Source organism: Buteo buteo, chromosome 10, assembly GCF_964188355.1.
Source record: "Buteo buteo chromosome 10, bButBut1.hap1.1, whole genome shotgun sequence".
In the NCBI taxonomy this organism is placed as follows: domain Eukaryota; kingdom Metazoa; phylum Chordata; class Aves; order Accipitriformes; family Accipitridae; genus Buteo; species Buteo buteo.
The window spans coordinates 38,432,304-38,445,053 of record NC_134180.1 but is presented as its reverse complement, the minus strand read 5'-3'; the positions used below and the strand labels follow the sequence as shown (position 1 = coordinate 38,445,053).

Genomic DNA, 12,750 nt, shown 5'->3' with positions numbered 1-12,750 from the left:
TCATTTACTTTTCCATGCAGAGATAGGTGCAAGAACAGGGACAAAATTCCTAAAATATAAAAATCTGAAATGACACCAAACAAAGTTTAACTGACGATATGATTATGCATGTTAAACAGTATTGGCCTCACTATTGATGCTCTAGGAAAGCCGATTGGAACTGTTCAACTGTTAAGACTTTAGACTGGGGCAGATGCCTGTCATTTCCTTACAGAAGGCCATCAGGTTTGTCAGACATCATTTTCCCCTGCCCCTGGTCACCTTGTCCTTCATGTGTATGGAAGTAAGAAGGTTTGGTAATGGTTTTGCCTCTACTTTGCCACTGCTGACATGATGTTCTGAGTCATATCCCCCCTCAAATTTCTCCTCTGAAGACTCCAGTCTATTTTTAGACTCCCTTTGTAAGGCAACTCCTCCATCTCCTTGTTCAGTTTAGTTGCCTTTCTCTGGCTCTTCTTTAAACTCAGTACATCCCTCTGGAGATGAACACTGGTCTGTGGCAATGCGGTGAGAGAGATCCTACTGGAGTGCCATACCATCATTCAAACAGTAACCAAAATAAAGGCTTTTGTTCACTCAATGATAGTTGAAAAAGATGGAGGAAAAGGAAAATGAGGAATTTTGCTTGGCAATCTAGAAGCAGTCACTGGCACAGCAAAACAGAGAAAACAGTACTCTGTATGCAGTATATCTACAATGACTGTGCATTACAGTCAGTGAAATGGGCTGGAGTCCATCTTGCTTTGAGATTTAAGGAGTAATACAACACTGAATATGACTTTAGAAAAATATCTGGGAAGGAGACCATTCAGCTGTTCATCTTGTACATTATTATCTCCTTAAATCATTATATTATACATATAAAAACCAAGCCTCCATCCACAGAGGAACCTGCTTTGTGGGTGCTGCTGGTATTTCTATTTGTAGATTATTTTATTTTGAAAAGAGCTTTGCTCTATCCAGACACCTTAAAGAAGTATCCAGATTTTCCCAAGCAGACAGCAGTTTTAAGAGCAGGTTTGGGACATTCCTAGGAGCAGAGATGGTTTTGTAAATCTAGTATATAACGAGTTGTACATCAGATTATTTTCTATAGATACATGTGTTTTTCAGTTTTTCCTCTTGGCAATTCTAAGTTTGCCACTTTAATTCACTGTCCCCCAAAACCCTGTGTGCTGGAAAGCATTCCACAGATCATCTACTACATTAAAAAAAAAAAAAATTCAGCTTAGTATAATTTCTTTACATCTTGCATCGAGCAAAGAATTATTAGTACACGTAGCAGAAAAGAAGAATGTTTATTTTACTGTGCTCACCTCTACAGCAGCAGTCAAAAGCTGTAGAAGAAAAATGCTGAAGCCTAGATGTCTCTCCAGACCAGTTTGTTACACAGAGCTTTTCAGGGCAACACTTGACATTTGGCTAGAAAAATTACGCGTAGATACGCAAGCCTCAAATCATCAAAACCATACCAACAATTTAATGTATCTTTTAATTATACAAAAGTCCCCCCCAAATTATTCAAACATTAATAACTGATCCACTTAATACAAAACCAATCCCTCTAGGCAAAACAGTAGAGGAACGTACTTTTCATTTTTAATTAAACATTATCATTGAAAATTATAGTATGTATGGATTTGACTAATTATTATGCTGAATGGTGTTTTGTCCTAGTTTCCTGGGCAATCCCTCCACACCTTTGATACGCCACAGTGCACTTCCAATACACATGTATAAAGCTGTCTACACGGGACCTTTAGAAACAAATAGTACTGTTTAGTTTCAGCAGTACTGAGTTAAGCAACATTGAAATCATGTATAAACCATCAAGGACATTCAAACATTGAAATTATGTATAACCCATCAGTGCCATTCAAAATCCTGAAGACTGTGTGACATGAAGCGATTCCAAATCAGTCTGTCCCCAACCTGAACAGAAGGTGCCTTAAAAGCAGCTGACCCAGAAAACAATGCAGAGGCACTGGATTTCAGCCTGTATCAGACCTTTCTGCAAATTCCTCCCACGCCCTTCTTGACAGGTGTACTGAGTACCTACTGTTCCCTCACCCTGCTGAATCCAGTGAATCATGTTCTTAGGCAGCCAAGTAAATCAGCAACCCAGACTGTCTTCCTATCCTTTCTCACTCAGTCTTCAGGGTCCACATCACTTAACTCTTCCATAATATTCAGAACGAGGTTTCCTTTACAGCAAATTGATATACAAACAACACATTTTTTACTATTGACATGAACATGAGAAGGCTACAGAATGTACATGGCTCAGAGACCTCACTCCGAAGTCACGGAGCCATCTAACCTCGGCAAAGGAAACAAATTCAGAGTCATAATCATTTGCTGCTTCCACCTGCTTAAGGGGGAAGGGATTGCCATGGCTCTGGAAAACCTCTTTTAGAAACAAGGGCTTTACAGTGCTAGCAAGGCAGAGCTGTGAGCCAGGTAGCTCTAACATGATCATAAAGTGAGGCAGGGGACTAATCCCCTTCTTCTAGCTGTTGTGGCTGCTCAGTGACTAAGTGTCACTCTACCCTCATATTAACTAACACTCTCCTCAGTAATGAAAACAGCACTGCCTGCTACTCAGCTCTTCTCCAGCCCATTTACTGTTTAGAATCAGATTGGTCTCTACTTGTTTTTTCTGGGGAAGAAGATGGTTGGCCAGGTTCACGAACCGTCCCTGAATCCTGACTGTCAGCTTCAGTAGCTGAAATAAAAATGAAGAATAGAAAAAGGTCAGAATTAAACACAAACAAACAAGCCCCAAACCCCAAACCCTGTATTTCAGTTTGCATTACACCTGGTATCAATCACATTTCCAGAGGTAAATTCTCAATGCAAAATAACTTTTGTCAATCCTGTTTATTTTACAACCCAGTTAATTCAAAGGTGCATGATATCAAGAGCTGCAGCAATCTGAACTGAGATACTGCACTTCAGACAGCAGTTGATTGTTTCAGCCATGCTTAAAGAAATGTAGCAAGAGTGCTTCAAGATGGCAAGTGTTGAAGCTGCACTGGAATAGAATTATGAGGCAGACTCTTGCCCACTTAACCATAGTGAATCTACACCATGCCTTTTTAACACTCTTGTGAATTCTCAAAGGCCTTGACAAACTATATAATCCCCTCTTCAAATCCAACTAGGGATTTTTATTTTATAAAGTATTTACTTGCCGATTTGCATGAAAAGCGCTCTCATTTCCTCACAGGCAACTTTGTTTTTTGTTTGTTTTTCTGTAGCTTGCTCTTTTAGAAAACCAACAATCTGCAATCAGGCTTTATCCTCAGATGCTGTACTGGCTGTTTTACTGGACGTACCTTGTGTTTATTTTGTCAAATCTCCATAATATTACTAGTCAATACTGCATGAAATTGTGTAACAACATGGCCTATACTTCACATCACCTTTGTAAACCTAACTGGCCTCAGTCATTCAACTGCAGTCAACTATTGACTCAAATCTGGTAGAAGATTCTAGCCTTGAAAAATCTTTTTCAGACAGGACTTGGTTCTTTGTTTTTTTTTAATTTGCCTTCATCTCAGATTCCCTTTGGGGCAGAGGTCACAGACATTTCTTCTCACCAGCTGTCCCCCCCCATTTTCCTGCAACAGTTTTGCCAGAAAGCCCATTTCACCTCAATTCTGGAGGTCTCTCTGGAGGAAAGATGTTCCCAATTCTAACTGCAGGTTTGAGTCAGTTCCTTTCTTGAGAAAAAAGACATGATGCAATCCTAACACATCCCCATGCACTGAATGTTACAGCTTTTCTCTTTTTTCAAGCATCTTGAATACAAGAATCAAAGAATTATTAGTTTCACTGTAGCTTCCCTCTACATCTGCATCTTCTACTGGCAGGCTATTTTGTGTATGACCTCATGCAGAAGTATCCCCCCTCACTGGGTCACAATTGCAAATTCCTACATATCCTGGAGCACAAATGCTATGTAGTGGAATTAATTTGTACTTTCTCCGTAGTACTAAGAAAACTGGATTGTTCTCTGAGCAGCACAATCCATGATGCATTGTTTCCTATGGCTTTGTGCCTGGGTTGTGAATTCCCTAGTGCGTAGTAATGGCTGAGGTCATTAGATGGCATTTTGCTCTCTGGGGGGGGTGCTCTCATGACCTCTCTTCTCTATCCAGTTGCCTGTTTTCATGATTGTTTGCCAGTAAAACTTCACTCCACTAATACAGGACTGGATTTCCTCTGTTCTCCTCACGCAATACCACTACTTCTCTCTGTGTCCCCCATTTGTCTGCTACTCCCAGTTCCTTCCCATTCCCACACACTCCAACAGAATAGCTGCAGCTCCCTACATGTTCTCTGCCACTGCAGTATCCCCCAGATCTTTTGTCCCCCCCAAATCACAAAACCCATTAATCCTCACATAGACTTTCTGGTTTGTCTGCCAGCTCTCATCCTCCTCTCTTCCCCTCAAACTCAGCCCATATTATTTTACCTCCAGCACTCGAGTTATCTCCTACATGCTGCATTAAAGTCCTAATGCCTTTGTCAGTATCTTAAAATAACTTCACCTTTCTATGATGTCTGTATACCCCTCACACTGCCATATTCTTCATATTCCCTTTGTCCGCCATATCTCCTGCTTACTTTTCTTTGGCCTTCCAGCCAGACAAGAAGCAGGTATGCTCTGACTGCTCTGGAGATAAGTGCTCACTGCTGGGTTGACTGGCAGGCACTTGGTTGTTGGCCAAGGTACACATGTCAGTCAGGAATTGAGTGCAAGCTGACAGCCAGCCAAACACCACGACATGGCTGCAAACAAACCATTTTGTGGGAGGCATCTGTTTCCCTTGCAGATCAATATTGTGTAGGCCTGTGATCACAACAGATATGTTTGGCTGAAAAAAACTAATGGGTTGAAAAGTTATGAAAGGACTGACATTAACAGAAAATGAGACTGCATGAGCCTTATGTTGTTAAGAAACCAGGCCAAAAAAACCCCAACTTATCTTTTGTCCCACGTACCCACCATCAACATCTTTTCAATTCAAATGAGATAATTATACTCCTCTATTTCTCCTCCCTCTTATACAAGAGATTTGATTTTTCACTGGGCAATTATTGTAATCTGTTTCATAAACAATCAGATTAACAATTTTTTATTCTCATGTTCAAGAAAAGAAAGGAAGTTGTATTTATTTATCTGCATTTTCAAGAAGAATTTAAAATAAAACTGCCTATTCACTCATCCAGTGCTAGTGGTTAATTCTCTGAGCCGCTCTACCCTCTTGTGGTCAAAGCTAGATGCAGCCAAATGAAAAACTTGCAAATACAATCACAAGTATGTCCACATGTAGGCACAGTACATGAAAGAGACCCAAAAGTGAGGGGCACAAAGACTTAACCTATGCCAGAAATTTTAAATGCTGTGAGATTCCATAAAAGCAACTTGTGATGTTGAAGATTCAGTCTTTCATTTACAGCAATTAAAATGTAGGATTTTCAGATGAGCAAGAAATTTCATGCTACATGTTAGTCCGCATTTTTTTTAACATTTTGTTTAAATTGCAACAAGAGCCAAATAATTTTAAAAATATGTCCTGCAAACTAGCTATTTAGAAAACTAGTTGCATTTTGAGAACATCAACAGATCATATTCTGGAATAGCTCTGAGTCCTGGGGCCTTCGATGTCTGCATGAGACTGAGGTGCTTGTCAGCTGGAAAGCGCAAGCATATCAGGCTGCTTCCCTTAAATCAGCCCTTCCCAGAGCTGTACAAGTTGGCAATCTGTCCTGGGACTTCAGGATCTCAGTCCTAACTCCATCACAGGGATCTGGGAACCCCTGTAAACTAGCTAGAATCAGGGTCTCTTGGGCTTTCCACCTCTGTGGTTAGATACTGAAACCGGGTTAAAACTGGATCTCCCAGGGCTCATGTCATACTTCCTTACCATGTGCTTCCTTGGTTGTTTCAGCCAACATGTTCAGTGAAAGGGGAGGTGGAATGTAATGAATCCCTGGCAGAAAACTTGGTGGGATGAACTGAGGCAGAGGAGTGTAGTATCCTTGATGGAAATCTCCACCTCCATCTGGAATCTGCAGAAACACATGAAGCAAAGCATCCTCCATCTAAAGACTCTCTCCAGGATACATCTGCAGTATCAAACAATTTCTGTTTCAATTTTTACAGGTGAATATTACATTTTTTGTCCATTTTGTGGCCATATGCTGCCATGTCTGGGCACATATTAGCGCACGCAGAGCCTGTGCAGAGGGTAACATGCTGAAACTGAGAAGCAGCAGCTTCTCAGACCATGTCTCAGCTGAAACTGACCTTCTAAGTCCTCATCACCTGTTCTGGCATCTCATTAGAGCAGTTGGTTTAAACCAGGAGAAGCTCACCTTCACCACTGACCCAATGCACTTGCCACTGAACAAGTCTGGAAGCCTTCATGCCACAGAGAGGCAACCTCGGAAAACGCTCCTTGCCACCACCTCCCTGCTAGTTATGGATTCTCCCCTGAGCCCAGTGAAGTGAGTGGCTCTGCCTACACTGAGGGGCTGGTATGCATCACAGGGTGCCCCACAGCCCTGGTCTTCTGTGATTACCAGACCTGTTGGAGCATGATAAAACTCATTCCATGTACAAGGAGATATATTTCCGTCCCTCAGAAACACTAACATCAGAGAAATAGGAGCATTCTTCTCTTGGATCTGGCCATGCACCCTGCTACAGATAGAACTTGTATGACATCTTTCCGTCTGTTTCAGGACAGTTAAAAATTAAGTTCAAAACCACATGCAGTGATGGTCTAGACAAGGCATTTCTCAACCAGTGTATATCCAGCCCACTAGGATAATTTATCTGCACCTCAGACTGCTGCTAGCCACCCTCTTTCTCAATAACCCCTAAAATGCAACAGGGTATTTTTATGAAAGCATAATAAATCTAGTAGTCTTGAGGCAGATCACTCTACCTTAACATGAACTGATGAATTGTACTCAATGCAGACAGAATGGCACATGGCAGCTGGGAATCTGATAATGTGCCCAACTGTGGTACAAAAACTGGACACCACCACTTTAAACCAACATGAGTGACAGCACAGAAAGGAACTGGAAGTGCCACCACACACCATTACAACTGACAGGCAATTTAGCATCTTGTTTCTTACCATGTCTGTGTGGTTTGAAGGGGTGGGCCCTACGATGCTAAACATTATTTTTGATCTGAAACTTCTGTTAACCACAATTTTCCACTGTTTTTGAGAAACCAAATGTCTCAAACCAGAAATATCCAACCATGCTGATTCGCTTCCTCACAGAAGCTGATTTTATCTTGTTCTCTGCGGCTGCAGTGCCTTGGTCAAGCCCTGACACTCTCCCTCCCCATTAGATCTGACCTGCATGGAAGAAGAGGAACTTCCCAATGTGCATTCTGTGCCATCTACACTGGTACAACACGACCATATTAAGTGTCCAGCTGTTGTCATTCCAAGAGGCTGTTGCGGATGTTAGCAGGATGTATAAGCCTCAAAACACTTCACAAAATCTGGCCCCTTGCAAGTGCATGGGTTTGCTCTTCTGGGTTCAGGTCAGACTATTAACATCACCATTTGCTAATGTTTTATTCAGTATAATATATCAAAATGCTGTGCTGAAGTAACTGATAAGCAGGATAACTTTGCATGGGTACCTTAACAGGAAGAAGACAGCTAAAAGTAAGGACAGCAGTATTTCCACAGGTAATTCAAAGACTGCTACTTACTGACACAGAAGCTGCATTCCCTGGCCCATAGTTGCTAGGAATGTGTCGGAAACCTCTCTGAAGTGATATCCCTGGAGGTGATGGTGCTCCCCTACAGCTTGACTCATTTAGGGGAAATCCCATGGGAAATGGGTGGTAAGGATATATCCCAGAACACCCAGGGTACACTTTCGGAGGTTCTCTCTCCAGGTATTCTGGGTTGACCATGTATTCTGGAGGAAAAGCAGGGTGAGCTAGGAAACAATGAGAAAAGAACAAATAAAAAGTATGTATGTAGTTCTACGGAGTTCAGTAGAAGTAGCTGCAGGACCAAATTCCACTCTCAGGCAGGAGAAACTGGCCCTTTGGTTTTATGCTTAGCTCCTCATGAATTTATTTTGTGATTTTTTAGGGTAATAAGGAAAGGTGCAGCAGATGATACTGTAATGCAGAATGATCTGCATTCTTTTCTGCCTTGTACATTGTGAAGCTAGTCCTTAGTAAAGCACTGGCTGCAGAATCTTACTCTTTCCGTACACCAGCAACAGCAAAATGACCTACCTTAAGACCTTTAACTCTAGCAGAACTTAAAACAAAAGTTTACAGAAATAATAGAGTTCTAACTTCAGTCCTATCTGTAACTTCTTAAGTTAATTTACAGGCAAAGGCTCAGTTTTAGGGACATACACAGGCAATTTCAGATGCAGGAATCAGTTACTTCCTTTGTCTTTTATCTTGCATCTGGAATCTTATATGGCCTCTCTGAAGTTTTAAAAAAAGAGAGTGGTTGTCTGAATACAAATAGGGTCTTTCTTGTCTGCACATCCTCCTGTTGGTAGAGAAGTGGAAGAATTTGCTTCTAGAGTAGGCTGACTTCTGGAGTACTAGAATTATACTATTTGTCCCTAACCTTTTTTTAAATTGGTCAGCAGATTAAAGATGTTATTAAGGGAAGGACTGACAAGCACGTGTACAGCTAGCATCATCCATAAACATAATTTTCTTATGAAACAAAGCTAAAAAGGGGGGGATCAGTTATTGACAGATTAGGTGGGAACTAGAGATGTCTGAAATGCGCATCTTTCCTCTGGGCTTCTCAGAACAGCGTTTTGTCTTGCAGGCTGCCAACTCTCCAGAGGTTCAGACTAATGACTACTGCAGTCAGTAGGGATTTCTGTAAAATTACTATAGTAAATAGTGATAGTATGAAGTTACTGTAATAAATAGTAATAAACTAGACAAGTCACATGAAAGACTCTATTAAAGGAAGCAATTTAAGAGGTGACAGACCATACAACCGTTCCACCTGCAAAATCTATGCTCTGCTCTTAAATACCAAATGCACTTTTACACCAAGTGATCCCAGCCAAGTTCAATCTTTGCTACAGGAATTAAGGCCAAAAGGTCTCTTTCTTTTACAGTGCTATCATAAAATGCTTGCTTCAGGCAACTGCAGCAGTAACTTCCCCATTTACCTGCCATCGCTGAGTTTTTTAGCACATTTGTTGCTGGAGGCTTGTGCCTGTGAATTTATAAACGGTGACACAGCACTCAGAGAAACATGCATGATCACCCACAGTGGACAGTGGATCACAGTTTGGTTTCTCTCCCTGACCAACTTCCCTCCCAGAGAAAAGCCACTTGCTTAAGCTTCAACTTTGCAATGAGTGGCGAGGCTGAGCACATTGCTCCTGCCACTGCAGAGCCGCCTGACCCGCTTGGCAGACCGTGCAAAAGGGAAAATACACGCAGGGTTGCACACTCAATATGCAAGCTGAGTACGTGTGTCCACTGAGGAAGGAAAGGGGGAGAGACAGCAGGAATGGCTCTCTGGGGAGCTGGAGCCTGAGGAATCAGCAGGTGCAAACTGCCCAAGCGGCAAGTGTTTCATGGGGAGAAGAGGATGAAGGCAGAAGGAAAGATGGCGGGACAGGGGAAGAGGCTTTGGGGACAGGCCCTTACCGTAGTCCCAGAAGGGTGGGCCGCTGGGAGGCAGCGGTGGTCCCCTGCATGCCGTGCCTTTGCTGCTGCCGGCGGCGGGCTGGGCGCCCTTCATCCCCTCATGGCCGCTCTGCTCGGGGGCACTGGCCGCCCCGGTGGCCACCCCAGAGCCTTCGCCTGGGGGAGCGGGCCCTGCGGCTGCCCCAGCCGGAGTGTCGGGCACCTGCTGCCTCAGGGCCTTCTGGGCCGCCATGATCTTCTGGCGCTCAGTGATGAGGGCACACTTGTCGCACAGGCAGAGCTTCCAGCGGCAGTGGCCGGCGTGGCCCTTCACCGGCACCACGAAGCCATGGTTACGGCAGCGGGAGCACTTGGGTGTCCGTAGCGTCGCCTTCGCTGCCGCCGCCGCCGTGGCCTCCTCAGCCTCCATGGCACACCAGTCCCGGCTAACCACCGCCGGGCGCGCCTGGGCTGCCTCCTCAGGGCTCTTATAGGGGGCATGGCCACTGCTGCCCCGGCATGTAGCAACCTGGGCAGGCGGGGCAGGAGAGCCCATGGCGGCGGGTGGGGAGTGCCCTGCTCTGGGGAGCCTGTGGCACAGGAGCCGCCTTGGCCCCGCAGGCCTCCCCTCCCTCAGCCAGCCATGGCTGTACCTGCCCAGCTCCCCCTGGTGCAGGCTGGAGCCAGACCTCAGCCATGGGGGGCTGGAGGAGGAGGGAAAGTGGGGACTGCGTCTCCAAGAGCAGAGGGGAACGTGCTGCACCTTTTAGTACATTTCCCGGTGCTGGAGCATGCAGAGATGGGGAGTTTTGGACAGGCAGGGTGTGCATGGGAGAGAAATGCAGTGTCCCTTTCGGTACTGCCTTAAGCAACAGTTTTTCCTTTTGGCACTCTAATATCCGCACTGACTTTCTTACCTCTCGTGCATTCGCTTTTAATATGCACAGAATTTCAGTTCTGTTTTGTTTCCAATTTGCAGCATGCTTCTCTTGATCAGGAGGAGTGCCTGCCTCAGCAGAAAAAAAAACAACTTTCATCATTCTGTTTTTCAAACCAAGGTACTAAGATGAAGGCAGAAAGCATATGTCATTCGAAAGACCTGTCTCCTTTTCTCGGAATTCCTTTTTCTCTGGAAACAAAGACAGACTTACAATTAGAAATACAGGAATGCTCCAGTTCCAGTATTGCTTAGAAAGCACTTGTTATTTGTTACTGCTGGTAGCTACAAAACCATGGTTTACACAGTAGCCCACTCCCAGGAGAAAACTCTCCACTTTGCAATGTAAGGCACCACGCTGCTGATTTTTCTCACATATGCAATAGCTAATTCTGTTTTAAAATCCTGAGATGCCAATAGCTTCTTCTACATTAAAGAGAATACCATAAAAATAAACTCCCAAGTAGGTGTCAAGTTTTTTACCAATTAGTTTCAAGAGAACCAGGTAACATCTAGCTGCTGCTCTGAAACAATTCTAATACGCAACAGAGTATGTTTTGCAGCAGCCTTGCAGAAGCCCTTCCCTTGGAGCAAACCTTCCTGCAAAACTTGGGTGCACCCCTCAACATCTGGGCGGGTGAGGCCCCAGCATGGCAGGGCCTTTAAGAGATTTAGGAACAGTCTGGTTTGCCTTAGCAGTGAGCAGCCAGCCCCTGTGCTCTGCAAGCCCCCAAGGCTCAGCGCAGATTCAGGCTTCTCACTTTGCAAAAGACCCAGTAGGACGTTGCATTTGGGTCCTGCAGGTTTCCAGTAGGATTTCGTCTCCTGGGGAGAAGTTTTCGTAAGTGCAATACCAGCACACAAGCCCAGACTTACTCTCGAAAGCAATTCAGACCCAAATCCTCCAATGCACACAATCCCTAGACCACCCAGCACAGCAGCAATCCCAGCCTGCAGATTTTGCTACCCAGTTGCAGACTGAGTCTTTGGTACCTGCTCTTTGTGATGGGCAATCAGCCATGCCTTTGTACCCATGCATTCAGTGATCCTGTGCAGGAGCAATTCCAAATCTGCCTGGACACACAGCAGGTCACGTAGTAGAGACCATCTTAGTGCTCTGTAGAAACTGGGTGCTGGATTGCATGCACGGCAGCTCCTTTTGTGAGTGGGAGGCAAGAAAACACATATGTGAATGTAATCAGCTCCCTGTCCTCAGTTGCAGACCATTTTCCCCAGAAGACTTCTAAAGCGCTGCCTAGAAAGCCAACTTAATGTGCATGGGCATGTGGGCATTGTGGCTAAATATCTTTGAAAATTTGGCCTGAAAATGTTACCATGTCTTCCTAGTTCAAAAAGGTACTTGTCTGATGTCTTCAACAGAAGTTACTCTTTAAATGCAGTGCTGCTCACTTGTGCCAGGGCCTTGATGTTCCTGTAATCATTCTAAACATTGACTCTGTATTAAATACAGACAGATAATATATTCCTAATTTTATGCTCCATATTTTTGCTGTACGTTGAGCATGTGCATTTAGCTGTAGAATGAAAGAGAATGGATGACACATTTTAAAAATCTGTAATTCTATCTTTCCATAGATACACAATCGGAGTTCATTTGGATACTTAAGCAGTGGAGGAGAAAGGTAGGCTATGTATATTTTCCCCAGTAATTTTCTATTCTGAGTCACATAATGCTATTATTCGAGACATTTACTCAAACATACTTAAATTTATCTCTCTCAAGAAAGGTATACCAGCCATGGGCTGTAACAGTTTCTCCATTAATAAACCATCTCTTTCAAAGTCATGTGGATTTTTCTTTTGAACAAATTTCAACTAAGCATTCGGGACTTATTATACTCTCCATATAGTTTGTTTCAAACATGACTAGACTTGCTTTTTAGAGAAAAGTGAACATTTTACTTTGCTTGTGAGGTAAATATTTATTTCTGCAGACAGTTCAAAGAATTCTGCTATTCCAATCCTATTATGTGTTTATATATACATTTGCGTTAGCTTATCACACACCGTTAGCAAGCCCATCACACAGAGAAGACAGAGCAATTTCAAAATAAATTTTTGGAATGAGATGTAGATTTGTATGTGGATGCAGTTTCACGTCTATTACCATTTTCTCCTT

The 12,750-nt window shown here is 43.5% G+C and overlaps 1 protein-coding gene across 1 annotated transcript; it reads right to left on the bottom strand.

Annotated features, from left to right (window-relative positions):
• Window positions 1-2,621: 2,621 nt before the first annotated feature.
• On the bottom strand, window positions 2,622-10,174 carry DMRTB1 (DMRT like family B with proline rich C-terminal 1). Its single transcript, XM_075037616.1, is given in 5 exon segments — window positions 2,622-2,725; window positions 5,937-6,081; window positions 7,754-7,986; window positions 9,695-10,135; window positions 10,138-10,174. Coding segments are annotated over 5 exon segments (960 nt in total).
• Between the last annotated feature and the right edge of the window lie 2,576 nt (window positions 10,175-12,750).